Below are 13,697 nucleotides of genomic sequence, written 5' to 3' on the forward strand. Positions count from 1 at the left end.
GGCATGTGTGAGACCCGTGGGTTCTCCCCACCCAACCTGATTTTTAATAAAGGCATTAAAGAGGAGAAGGATCTCCTGCCTTATTTATTTCAACTGCCTACTGAAATTATTCCGCACTCCCTTCCAAATCAGTTCACTCCTCAAGCAAAACTCTCAGGCACATGCCCGATTCCCTCTCTCCCAGCAGCTCAGAGCGGCATTGCACAGCGCTTGCTGTGCGCCAGACAGCACAAAGCAGGCTGGCCTGGTGGCCCTGAATATTTCTGCAAAACACTCTGCATCTCACCCCTTTGCTCTGGCTCGGTGCAGAACTGCAGGATTGCAGGCGCTTCCTCCCAGAGCTGCGTGAGGCACTGGCTCCTGCAGATGTGACCTGCCAAGCTGTCACTGCCTCCCGCCGGCCTCGCTTCCCCTGGCAGAAGTGCCGGGCCTGAAGGAGGCTGCCCTGTGCTCCAGCCTGCCGAGCAGCCCGGCTCACTCCCCCGGTGCCCAGAGTGCTGCACACACTGCTGACCTTTCCCAGGAGTTACAGAGCAGGCGGCAGAAGAGGAGAAACCCTCAGCCAGCCCAGCGGCCCTGGGCTGCCCTTCGCCTTGCTCTGCTCCTGGGCACACTCCAGACCAATGCCTCCAGTCCGGGCTGTGCCCAGCACGGCTGCGCTTCCCCTCGGGAGCAGCCAGCTGCCAGCCGGGCTCTGAGAGCCGAGGATTCGCCCGCTCCCGGGAAGAGGCACCCAGGGCCCGGCTGCTGCCCTTTGCAGCTACCTGGGCCTCCTTCCAGCCTGCCTCTGCCGAGGCTCAGGCTGCTCCGGCCTCTGCCGGGGCTCTGCTGGGGCTCCGCAAGGCCGGGCCCGCTCGCACCTCACAGGCGCTGCTGACAGCTCTGCGCCACAGGAGACCTTCCCGAGCCCCCTCTCTGATCTTTCTGCTTTCTCACTTGAGTAAGGCTCTCCTTCTGCCAAAGACATTGCATTTAGGGATCCAATTCCAAGTGGCAGGAACCCAAATGCTCTCGAGTCACAGCTCAATGCCTGCATCTGCACAGGGTGTTTGGGTTGCCCCGCTCCTTTGGTTTTTTCCTGCAAATGCCATTGCCCTTTCTGCCTCAACTAGAAATACCAAAGTTAGGCAAAAACCAGCCAGCGGGCCATATTCCAAAGGCAGTATGGTCTGGAGAGAATGAATGAAGACGAGCCTTTTCCATTTACAAACCATACTAAAGAAGCCATTTGTGTGACTTAGCACCAGTAAAAAACAACTAGTAATTCAGAAGGAAGTTTTCTGAAGGGGTCAGAAGGAGAGGAAATCTTCCAAATGAGTTGAAGTTTCAGAAACTTTATTGAATTACTTTATTGAATTAATCCTTATATATAATCCTCTTCTGTAATCCTAATCTATAATCCTAATGTACAAAACTCTTCAACAGTCCTACTCTAGAATTCTACTCTGCAATGCTACTGTAAATTGCCTTTGGAGATAACATCTTGACATGAGTGTAACTTTCTCGTCTCCTAATTCTTCTTCCTCTTCTTGACTGAGTTGATCAGTTGTGACAGGATAGATGCTGGCTTGGCTGAAGTCACAAATGGATGCTGTCCATAGGGAAAAAACCAAAAAACCAAAACAACAAAGAACAGTGAACCAGGACTTTCCAAGCTCAGTGCTTCACAGACTCAATCAGGATTCCTCTGGGTCATAAAAAGACCCAGAAAGTAGAACAATGGGACCATCAGCTCTCCAGTTGTCATGTGCAGGACCTTGCCATCACAGGCAAACCTGGCCCAGAATGCCACCCATCTCTTTATTGTGATGGCTTCATCTCTCTGGGATTTTTGCCCTGCCAGTACTCTAGAAATGGTGCTTTCTGTCCCTGGGGTTTCTTCCTCTCAGGATACTCCAATGACTCACGTAGGCCCCTGCCTTTGAAAGACAGGCACCGTGCTGATTTCCACAGGGGGATAGAGCAGCGTCTACCTTTCCATGCCATGCCCCTCCTGTGCTGGATGGCACCTTCCTTCCCAGCAGGGCCAGCCCAGTGGCACTGGGTCCTGCAGTTCCCATTCTGCCAAAACCTGGCAGTGACCCTGGGGCAGTTCCCGTCTGCTTGAGCATGCCAGGCAGCAGATGGGGCTGGGACAAGTCCCTCCCAGCTGTCCCTGTTTGCGTGCCAGAAACCTCTAAGGGTGGGCTGGGGAGAGCAAACCAGGGCCCCTCAGAGGCTCAGAGTGAGCCCCCCACAGCCCCTCCTGCCCACAGCCAAATCTCTGACTGCTAGGCCAGGACTGGCTTCCTTGGGTTCCTTCACCATCATTTCATGTCTCCTTACCCTCATTGCTCTACTTCAATTCTTTTGCCGTTAGATAAAACTGAACACCCAACCAAATTACAAAAGAGGGCAACAGAAACAGAGGACAGAGGACCTGTCCTTTCAGGAAATGCAGAGAGAGGTGGAGATATTCAGTTTTATGAAGAACAAGCCCAGGGAGACTTTTTTGCTACTTTCCAAGACTTCAGAGTGTCTTTGAAGAAAGTGGGGGACACCTTTTTTTACAGGTCCAGTTAGAATAGGATGTGGGCGAATATTTTTAAACACAAAGGAGATCTTATCAGAGCAGGTCTAAGGAAGAACTTGTCTACTCAGAGCATGGTGCCACCCTGGCACAGATGTCCCAAGAGCTTGTAGGTGCCCCCTCCCTGGAACCATTCCAGGTCAGGTGGCAAAGGGCTCTGAGCAACCTGATCTCTTTAAAGATGTCCCTGCTCATTGCAAGACACTTGGACCAGAGGACCTTTACAGGACCCTGCCAGCCCAGCCCAGTCTAGGATTCCTCACCATTTTCATTTGTAGAGCACCAAGAGTGGAGGTGAGAAGGAAGGGGGCTCATCTGATGCCTTGGACTTCAGTCGAGGAGGAGCCCATCCCTCAGACCCTGTTTCACCTGCAGCCCCTTCACACTTTACCTGCAGGAGCTCCATGGCAGACCAGCGCTCCTCCTCGTCTTTCTGAAGGCAGCAGCTCAGGAAGTCACGCAGCAAAGCTGAGAGGAGCTTGGGATGTCGCAGCTTTGGGGTCCCTACTGTGGCTATAAGGCGTTGAGCCTGCAGAAGAAGGAAACACGAGGCTCGCCCTGCTGCTTTCACATCTCTAGGTGCTCTGCCACATGTCTTTGTTTAACCTCTCTTCTTCAGTGACAGTTTCTGCCCTGGCAGAGACCCAGAGATGACTTTCCTTTACCAACCAAAACCCCAAACCCCGATGCAACCACAGCTTTTCCACCGTCCCACAGATCTTGCCTTGGCAGCTGATTTCATTGACTGACCTAGGTAGTGGGAACTACATCAGCAAAAGCACATTTGCATCTCTGAGGATTCACACCAGCTTGAGAGGCTTTTTGGAAAAGGGACTTTGCTATGATAACTAATTTTCAAGGATTAGTAGATGAAAGGTATCTCTGCAGTGCTTGTTGGTCCCTTAAGCACTCGTGCCATAGAACTCATCAAGCTTTTTGTGTTGTTCTTGAAAACAATATTAATTGGAAGAAAGGAAATCCATCTGTTTATCCCCAGGTAAGGAAACAAACATTTACAATCTCATATTCAACACAGAGTCATTAAGATGCCTGCGCAAATGTATTGGGATGAAAATGCCTGCTTGGGCACACAGGAGCCACCTGCAGCTCTGTCCCTCAGCAGTCTGAAAAATTCTGCTTCCCATTATGTGGAAAAGAAAAAATTGTCATGGTCAAAAGAAGAAGAGGTGCCATCCCTATGGTCACCCTCTGCTTATTTGGCTCCTCAAGTCAATATATTAATGATTGGCTCATCCCAGAAAGTGCCAGGAAACACTGGCAGGTTTTGGCAGGCTCTCCACATCCCCAGGCTCTGTCTGGGGATGTGGAGAGCTTGGCGACGTGGAGAACTTGGCTTGGGCTAGGAGAGAAACATGGTCTCTCAGTGTTTCAGCAGCACTGCACAAGAAGCAGAAGAGACCCTGTGGCCTTCACACCTTCATGCCCAGGTTTCAGGCATGTTTCCCAGTGAGAAGAAACTGCACCGTGGGTTATGTTCTTCTCTAAAAACCACAGTTTTGGAAACTTTCTTGGATTTGGGTTTCCTTCTTTCACTTCTGGAAAGATAATAGCAATTCTAAGATGCTTGTTTCCTGTTACTGGGGCCATCTCCACAGACAAAAGAAGTGGAACCACTTATAACCCAAAGGCAAGTGTTGCCTGAGAATGGAGTTTGTTTGCATGTGGCAAGGCTTGAGTTCCCCCACCTGATGCAACCAAAACTACAGCAGATGCTGATGTGTTGCAGGGACATTCTTAGGAGGGGACCTTGGTGGAAGTAGTTCCAGCAGATGGCAATGGGGTTTTGTCCAATGGCACGCAGGACATGGGGCAGGTGAGAAAGACAGCGGGATCAGAGAGTATTTGCTCCTTACCGAGGCAGGACTTTGGTTGCAGTAAGGAGGTTCTCGTTCTACCATTTCAATTCCCACAATTCCAAAAGACCATATGTCCACTTTGGGGCCATATGGTTGACCTGTCACCACTTCAGGCGCCATCCACCAAGGAGTCCCGGCTAACGTGCACCGTCTATTCTGCTCAGGGGTGAGCTGAGTAGAGAGGCCAAAATCAGCTGAGGAGAAAGCAAAATACTGGTTTGATTTTAATCTGTGCAATTAGGAAACCAACAAAAGAATTCCCCAGCAGAAGTTTGGCAATGTGCTGCTGAATGTCCTGGCATTGGTGACTTTAAAAAGCGCCCCGTTTTTTCACTGCTTCCAGCAGTGGCTTTTGTTCTTTGGAAGCTTTAGACTTGTAGTTCCCTCCCTCTGGAAGGGACGCTCACAGAGCAACGCCACTCTTGACTGCTGGTTCCTTGTCATACCTCTGTACATGTGTCAACCCTGTCACCAGCTCACCGCGAGTGCCCCTGTACTACCACCAGCTCCATTTCTGGGGAGCTGGCCATCACTCAAAGCAGCCTCACAGCCCCCATCCCTGGAACGCTGCACCTGACCAAGAACATACCGACCTAGCTTGACAGAGCCGTCTGTTCTGAGAAGGATGTTGTCGCTCTTCACATCTCGGTGGATGATGTGGTTTGAGTGAAGAAAATCCAGTCCTCGCAGGCACTGAGAGAGAAAACAGAGAGAGGAGGGCAAAAATTAGTGATGTCATTTCATCACACAGGAAAGGAAACAAAGAATCTAAAAGATTCCCTCTCCAGGGGAAAGGGGAGTAGTGGCAGAACACAGTGTCATTGAGAGGAAGAGCTTGCTGCTCCAGCACTTGAAGAGCAAGACCTTTCTAAGGAAAGGCATGTCAGCTTTTTAAAAGAGCAGCAGCACCTGCTCTAGTAGACTGTCCCCTGCAAACCAGCCAGGATGACTGCTGCTGCAGTGCATGTGCTCAGAAGCAAACAGCATTTTAGCTGCACTCCTTTTTAGCTGAGGACTGAGCAAAACGAGTCTCTCTTTTTTCTTTGCTGTTCGTTTCAAATCCTGCCACGAGCACCTTTGCTGTCACAGGCAAGGAATGCAGTGAAGACAGGCAAAAGTTTAGGAAGATGGAGAACAGCAAATACAAGAGGCAGAGCTAGAGTACAACAGCAGGAAATAAGAGTACAAGAACTGAGTACAGTGAGTGCAGTGGCACTGGCAGGCGTTTCACTTGAGATGCTTTTACTTGCCCATAGCATACCAGCCACACAGAAACAAAGTCTGGCACATGAAATCACTCCAGCTCTGAGCCCCTGTTTCCCAGACAATCCTGCCCAAGCCCTCGGAAGCACAGATGGGATTGCTGACCTCCCGACTGATGGCTGCCATCTGCTCTTCAGACAGGAAGGTCTCACTGATGACATCACTCAGGGCGCCTCCGTCCATGTACTCTAAAACCAGCCAGAGTTCCTCACCCAGAAGATAGCTGAAAGAAGGAAACAAGGGTGTGGAGATGAACATGCATGGCTACATTGATTTTTTACTTCCGGGTTTCTTGTTTCCAGGTCCCTTTGGGACTAGGACAGAATCAAAGGAATAGACATTCCCTCTCAGCTGTGCATTGTTTACAATCTGTGCAGTCTGGAGGAGAAAGGCACTGCTGTGAAAAAGGAGATGTCTTAGATGGGCAGCAAGTGAAAAGTGCAGTTTAGTAACAGCCCAGATAAAAAGCCTTTCACACCTGGTGTTTCTGGAAATAAGCACGTAGTCTTCCTGGCATGCATGACCATGGCAAAGAGGGGCAACGATCTAAGGGAAATCCACTTTAGGATGGTTCATTAGCATTTAAGAAACTTTAAAAAATCAATCCCAAAAAATGGGAAGGCAGCGAATTTTGAGGATACTGACTTAAGAAGATACAGCTGATCCAGGTTCTGAATAATTTTGGAATAATTTTCAAGCGTTCCAGGGAAAACTCATGCAAACAAGATGCACTCTCTTCTAATCCATTGGAGATGAATAGAGAAATATTAATAAGTAATAATGAACAGCTCTACTTCCTGCCACTGACCAAAGTGGGTTTTTAACCTCTCATGTTTGCTGTATGTAAATGCACATCCATGGGATAAGACCATGACCTCTCACCTGTCTAAATAATTCACAACACTGGGACTCCTATTCCTCTTCATGATCATGATTTCATTAACTGTTAGTTGCTTCCTCTGCAGTCCTTGAAGATTTATTTTCTTTATGGCCACCTAAAATGACATTGAAAATCAGTAACCTGAGAAGCTGGTGGCACGAGACCACAACACACATGGAGCAAGTGATTTTGCAATGACACAGCTGAGCTGTGCCAAACTGCCTTGTGATTAGGCACTGCAGTAATTAGGAGCTGACATTCCAACAGCCCATTTCTCTGCTTCCTTGGGGGCAGTTCCAGAACACATGGGGCCACTGACATCTTGCCTTGTCCACTTGGAAACAGTGGTGTCTCAGCTATCACCCCCAAACCTCTGACCATACTCTCTGCTGCTTTGTATGGGATTCAGAAGAAGTAATCTATACCTTAATACTCGGTGGATACATCTTGGGCTGTGGGCAGGGCTTAGGGCTTTTAGGGACACCTTGCAGATCTCTCCCTACGTGCAGTTCCCAAGTGCACACTGCAGGTGGCTAAGGAACTCCCAGTAACTTTCAGATGTATTTGCTGGCAGCCAGAAATGAGAATTCAGGACTCTGAAGCTGTAGCCCCAAAGAGCAGGGAGGTGCTCTAAGGCACCACCTTTATTTTGGCAACGAAGAGCGAGTGAGCGCCTCCTTCTCTGAAAGGAACCGCTGCCCTCCGTGCCTTTCTTCGGCAGCTGAGGAGGACAAAGTCCCAAACGTATTTCATGGGCTGGCACCAGTCTGTGCTTCTTGTGCCTTTTCAGCACAGCTCTACCCAAAGCTCCAGCCACAGCTCCCACCCCCCAGAGGGGAAGGCCCTCAAGAGCATCAGAGTCTGCAGGGGCTGTTGACATTTACCTCTCCTCCTGTGGCATTGTTGAGTGCTCTAACCACATGACCAAAACTCCTAGCAATGAAACAGAAGCAGAGAAAGGAGAAGCTGTTTAGCTCCTAGAGTGAAAGTTAGCCCATTTAGGAGATCTCTGCTGTAAATACCTAAAAGCTGCAGGATGCAGGAGGGCTCTGCCAGAAGGCAGATGATGTATGTTCTTCTCAAGTGCATGGGCACTGGGCCTGTTCATGAAGCGCTGGGGTTCAACTTCTAAAGGGAGTTTATTCTTTCCTCTTGCGTTTCACTTTCTAAATGGTGGGTTCCTATCCTGACCATAGAGTGTTTCCTTCCACAAACCAGGGGAAAGAAATGTTCCTGGGAACTGTTATCTCACAGCTTTGATAGGGGGTAGGTTGCTCTTTCTGGCAAGCAAGTTTCTTCTTTTTTCATTAGTGGGGCAGTATGATTTTGAGACATACAAAAATGCTAAAGAAATTAACACAGAGCTGTCCCACACTTGAGAGACAAGGATATCTTCCAGGTCCTGTTCCTTGATGCAGGCAAGACCTCGGCAGCATGGAGGTGTGTCTGACAATGCCTTCTGAGCACACACACAAATTCGGAGCAGCACCGAGAGATGGGAGAATCTGTCCCCAGTGTGTGAACATGTTTGCAGCTGGCCTGACTTCACGCTGGATAGACATTCCACCAGAAAAACACCTGGCCCATGGTTGTGCAGGAGTAACTGCGGTTGGACTCACCCACTGCCAATATGTTCCTTTTCAGTGTAGTTCATTGCAGGATTTTCCGTATTCACCATTCTCCCTGAGGGAAACAAAATGCAAGATGCTGACTTTAAAGCAGAGATCCCAGCTTCCAGGAGATACAAAGGGCAGCCCCACTGTCTGGTGCTCTGAGCCCTTTGTGGTCAGCTGGGTAACAAAATCCAACGTCAATAGGACAGGCAGCCCTGCAGTGCAGACGGCTGGCACAGAGACTGATTTTGTACAATCCTTTGAAGAGTTCTCTTGACAGGAAACAAAGCACAGGGAGATGCATTTCCAGGAGAGAAGGACATCTTCTCCACCTTTCAGCAGTTTGCCAAAAGAATTCCTTTCCATTTGTAAACCAGAGCAGCTCATGCTATTACCAATCCCAACAAGGCTTTCAGCATCAGGACCCTCACCTGTTTATGAGCAGGCTGAGCTCAAAGGTGCCCCTCTCCCAGCTAAGGAAGGCTCCAGCCTCTGCAGTCCCACCAGCCCTCCGGGAGAGGGCAGCCAGCACAACAAGTCTGGCAAAGCCCAAGCATGAGCACTGACAAGCAGTGAGAAGAAGCCACAGCCAGCCTGAGCCCCATACAAGTTGTTGCCCCCATTCAGGACACAACAGGATGGGCTTTGAGATCAGCCACACTGAGGTGCAGATCAATGCCCTTTTTGTCCCAACAGGTGATGGTAGACACAGAATCCACGGGGCTCTGGTCTCAGCCCCACCAGGTCTTATCTGAGAGCACAGCACTGGCAGCTCTTACGGGCAAGAAGCAGACTCATTGGGTTGTGCTGCAGAATCACAAAGGACTTGATGTGTTTTCCTAGAGACTGATCTGAGCAGGACTTTGGCCAATGGGTAGGATTGCAACAGTCATGGGAAAGAGTGGGTATCAGGTATGACAAAGTGCCATGGATCTGAGGACTATACCGTGGGTGGGCTGGAGGCTCTCTCCTGAGAAATGCCTCCAGTTAATCTGATCACATCACTTAGATGTGTCTCTTGGACACATCTTGATAAGCATAAAACTAGAAGAATAAATACAGGTTGTTATAAAAGTATCTGTTTTTTTCTTTGGGGGCACATGGAAAACACCTCCTGCTCTCTATTTGTCCTGTAACCTGATGTTCTTTCAAAAGTAGTTCTTATTGACAAAAATACAGCATTCTCATGAAAATAAACTGCAGATGTAGTAGTGGTAACAGTAAGTCACAAAAATGGCATCAACAAGATGTGGGGAAGAAGGGCTCCTTCAGGATGGAGAAAAACCAACTCCAGCAAAAAAACCCACAAGTCAACAACAAAAAACCCCAAAACACCACAAAAAAACCTCACAAAAACAAAAAACAAAAGGCTCCCACAAAAAACAACACAAAAACACCCCACCAAAAAAAAAAACCCAGCCAAAAAGACAAAAATCCAAAACCAGTCAATTTCTGTGAGGTTTTTTTGCTCTGATGACTGGTTGGAAGTCAGGAGTCTAAGGAGGATTTAGGAAGCTGAAAATTCCATTCAGTTTGGCCACTAACAGACAGGAATTGCCTGGATTATTTGCTAGGTCACAGCCTTCTGCTGATCCAAGAACAATCCCTGCTTCAGCCTTTAGCAGAGAGGGAAGCTCAGACAAACCCAAGCCAGTCCCAGGTGCCCTCAGAGGCAGCAGGAACACCCAGAGCGCTCTCTCGCTGCCTCGGAGCACAGCACTTCCTCTGGGGAGTCCTAAATGGCCCTGTGACACCAAACTCAGGAGGAGCATTCGGTACAGCTGTGCTGACACCTGCACACAACACACTGTCCCTCAGACAAGAAACACACCAGACGTACCCAGCATCTCCAGGTACCCCTTCTCAGTCTGCTGTTTTGGAGAGACGAAGGAACTGCCCGAGCTCGAGTTCCCAGGTTTGACAGAAGGGCTTCCTCGAGGTAATGCTGATGCGGCAGCAGGTTCAGAGCCCATGATGTGCTGGTCCTGTAGCAATTCTGGTGGGCACTGTTCCTGTGCCTCATGCCAAACTTGGGGCCCTTCATTGCCAGACATTCGCTGGAAGTCTTTGCAGGCTGCCCGGTGAGGTGTCAACACTTGCACCTCAAATCAAACAGAACAAAGCAGTCAGAGACTACAGCTTGTCCCTGTCAGCCAGGAGTCACCGACTGTGAGGAAAGGGAAAGAACAGATTGACAGGGGATACAGACAGCTTGCTTCAATCCTCCATCTGGGTCACCATGTTCCCCTGTAAAAACACCTCAAGAAACAAGGAGAGCAGAACAGGCAAGCAGGAATCAATTTAGATGACTGCTGGCCAAAAGGCCAAAGGACAAGTCCAACCATCCAGGGCAGCAGTGGGGATTCAACACACCAGGAAATGTCCTTCAGAGTGACTGTAATACACACGACAGCAGGATGGCACTCAGAGGCATCACCCCACTCCCTGCTGCTCTGTACTAGAAAGGCAAGAAGGGCAGAAACCACCGGTTTGGTGACTGCAGTGGCTATCCCTCTTTCACTCACTTGCTTTTGTAGAGACTGAGAGAGGCGATTAGCTTTATCTCTGATGATTTTAATTTCTTCCTCCAGCCTCTTCTCCCTTACCTTGTTGCTAGCCTCCGAATCCTGCAGCTCTGCCTGCACATGGTCCTTGTTAGTCAGTAAACAAGAAGGGAGAGGATGTTTCATGAGTGGAGTGGCTGCCACTCTTTCACTCACCTGGTTCTGTTGATCGCCCCTCTGCTGATTGAGATTCTCCTCTTGAACTCTTCTCATGTCATCCTTGTTCTTTCTCTTCAATGCCATGATGTCACTCTGAGCTTCGGGCAGCTCTGCTTGTGGCTCTGCCTTGATGTTCTGTACACACAAGTGCAGAGCAAGTGACTGGGAGCTGCCATCAAGCTCAGCTTTCTCCTCTTGCAGCCTCAAAATCACATTTATTCAGCCACTTCTTTCTGCTTCCCTACCCACATCTGTTTCCAATGTAACCCTCCTGTCCCAGTGCTGTTCTCTGCAGATTCCAAGGCTCTGTGCTTCCAGTGCCTGTGGGACTCCTGGCCTCCTCAGTCCCAAGAGCTCCGTTTTATGCCCCTCTTCCTGCCCTTCCTGCTGTCACTTGGCCAGTCAGGCTTACCTGGCCATTCTCCTCTGGCTCTTCCACCTGCTGCCTGTGCTGCTCTTCCTGCTCTCGGGCTGGGAACAGCTCTCCATGAGACGGGCGTGGCATCTCTGATGAAGCAGTTTGCTCCTGCTCTTTCTCTAGAAGGGCCTGCACAGAAAGCAAGAGAAGATGGGTTTCAACTTTCCATACAACCTTTGTGAGCCAAGACTCAAGGACTGATGGGCTCTCACGTTCCCAAAGCACTGTGCTGCTCTACTGGGTCATTCTCTGCCCGTGGGGAAGCACAGATTCCAAAGTGACCCTGGCCCTACATTTAGAGGCCACCTGGGACAGAAGCTCCAACAGCCTCTCAGGCAGCTGACAGGGAAGGTGTGGCATTACTCAAGGGTCTGGTGAGGGCCTCCCTCTTCTTCAGCCATGTCCTGTTTGTCTTTCAGTAGTGACTGTCAGCCCGCCCTGTCGCACAGCTCCATCCTGGCTCTGCAGGTGGTTTCCTGTGTGAGCTCACCCCTTGTGAGACACACTTCTGGAGTTCATGCTCTTTTCAGGCCTGCACCAGCATTCCTGCCTTTCTGACATCTACACTCTTGTTAGAAAACCTGGTCATTCACAAGATGAGGATGCATGCACAGATCTCTGATGGAGGTCAGAGAGCCTCGATGGCCACCTCAGTATATGGAAGAGAACCAAGGTGTTTCTTCTCCCTCTGCTGTCAACTGAGAATTCTGACCAGCAGTAAAAGAGACTCTGTTAAGGCCCCATTAACGAATGCACTTAACACAGCCCTGGGGAGGCCAGTGAAGGAAACCATGTGTCATGTAATGCATGGCATGTATGACCAGAGTCACCGAACACCAGCTAAACGTGGAATTGTTCCACCTCTCTAGGACAGGCAGCAATCTAAAAAGTTAACTGGAGACTTCAGGGCAGAAGAGGCCAGAGGAGGAAAACAACTTTGAGGAGGGAAAAAAACATCCTATCTGGAGGGGGAAACATCTCTGCCTGCTCAGAATCGGTGGAGGGAATGTGTCTCTAATTCTCTCCTGAAAGGGATGCTTTAGGTGACCTTTGCACCTCCAACTGCCTTGGACCAGAGCCGGGAAGATTCAATTATGTAAATGTTACATAGATAGATAGATAGATAGATAGATAGATAGATAGACAGACAGACAGATCTCTATACTATAATCTCTATTTTCTGACCTCTCTGTTGCTACACACATCAAAACTTGGTAGCCAGTGCTCCGCTCAGCAGCAATCCTGAGATTGCTCTCCAGTTGCTCAATAAAGCACACTCTTGGGGAATCTGGAGTGTGCAGGTCCTTATGGAAAGTGATCAGACCCAGAGCATTGCACGGGGAAATGCACTCTTTGTGCATCTGTGCTTGAGCAAGTTCTTCTCTTGGACTCGACAATACTGATGGTGCTAAAGTGGCTGGAAGCAATAAAAAGAAATAAAGGCCAGCCCCTACCAGCTCCTCTGATCTCTGAGGAGCAGCTGGAATGCAAGGGCATTGATCTCCTGCTAAATTCCCAAAGAAAACACACATTGATTTCCTTGTCTACAGAAAGTCACAGGCACTCTTAAGTTCAAAGTGATGCTGGCAGGCCTGGAGCCACAAAAGCTTCTTCTGCACGAACATCCCTGTACCAAACGGTGTGTTCTCATGCAAAAATATACTGCATTCACGAGAAGTGACACTTTGGAATAAAAATTGTAGCAGTCCGAGTACTGTAAAATGGCAGGAAATAAAGAGGAAAAGCAGTTTAGTTGGGAGAAAAAGAAAATGAACAAGACACTTCCTCTAGGCAAAGAAAAAAAATCACAATAAAAAAAGGAGAAGAAAGCCAATTCCAAAAGTAGGTAAAATATTGCATGCACAGAGGAGATACTGAAGGTCCCTCACAAGGTTTCAGTGGTTAAGGCTAAAGCTCCCTCAGCTCCTCACTGGCCTTGTGCTCCACTAACTTAGCCAGATCCTGTGGCCTTCTCTGCAAACTCTCCTGCCCCTCAAACACTTTCTGCTTCCCAGGGGCCCACAGCTGCACACAGCACTCCACCTGTGGCCGCAGCGCTGCCCAGCACAGGGCGACGCTCACTGCCTTGCTCCTGCTGCCCCACTGCTGCTGACACAGGCCACAATGCCCTTGGCCTTCTTGGCCACTGGGCCACAGTCTGCTTCATCTGCAGCTTCTCCAGACCTGCAGCAACCCTGCCTCCTTCTGACCCACACAGCTCCCCATCCACAACGTTGCTTGTTTGACTTCAAGTACACCAGCCACCATTTCAAGATGGCCTTCCTCTTCTGAGCAACACAAGACAGCTGTCAAGGACTTGCAGCTTCACCCCCACTGCGGGCTCCAAGGCACTT

At 49.4% G+C, this 13,697-nt stretch overlaps 1 protein-coding gene across 1 annotated transcript in view; it reads right to left on the reverse strand.

Moving 5' to 3' along the window:
• Positions 1–1,510: 1,510 nt before the first annotated feature.
• LOC132342056 (serine/threonine-protein kinase PAK 2-like) overlaps positions 1,511–13,697 on the reverse strand; it is a 29,308-nt gene continuing 17,121 nt past the window's right edge. Inside the window, exons 6-13 of the mRNA XM_059874246.1 lie at positions 11,338–11,472; positions 10,728–11,060; positions 6,592–6,704; positions 5,815–5,932; positions 5,040–5,139; positions 4,444–4,640; positions 2,961–3,098; positions 1,511–1,591 (exon numbers count right to left, since the gene is read on the reverse strand). Of these exons, the coding sequence (XP_059730229.1) occupies positions 1,511–1,591; positions 2,961–3,098; positions 4,444–4,640; positions 5,040–5,139; positions 5,815–5,932; positions 6,592–6,704; positions 10,728–11,060; positions 11,338–11,472 (1,215 nt within the window). The remainder of the gene's footprint in view (positions 1,592–2,960; positions 3,099–4,443; positions 4,641–5,039; positions 5,140–5,814; positions 5,933–6,591; positions 6,705–10,727; positions 11,061–11,337; positions 11,473–13,697) is intronic.

The sequence above is a fragment of the Haemorhous mexicanus genome, chromosome Z, assembly GCF_027477595.1.
Source record: "Haemorhous mexicanus isolate bHaeMex1 chromosome Z, bHaeMex1.pri, whole genome shotgun sequence".
Classification (NCBI taxonomy): Eukaryota; Metazoa; Chordata; class Aves; order Passeriformes; family Fringillidae; genus Haemorhous; species Haemorhous mexicanus.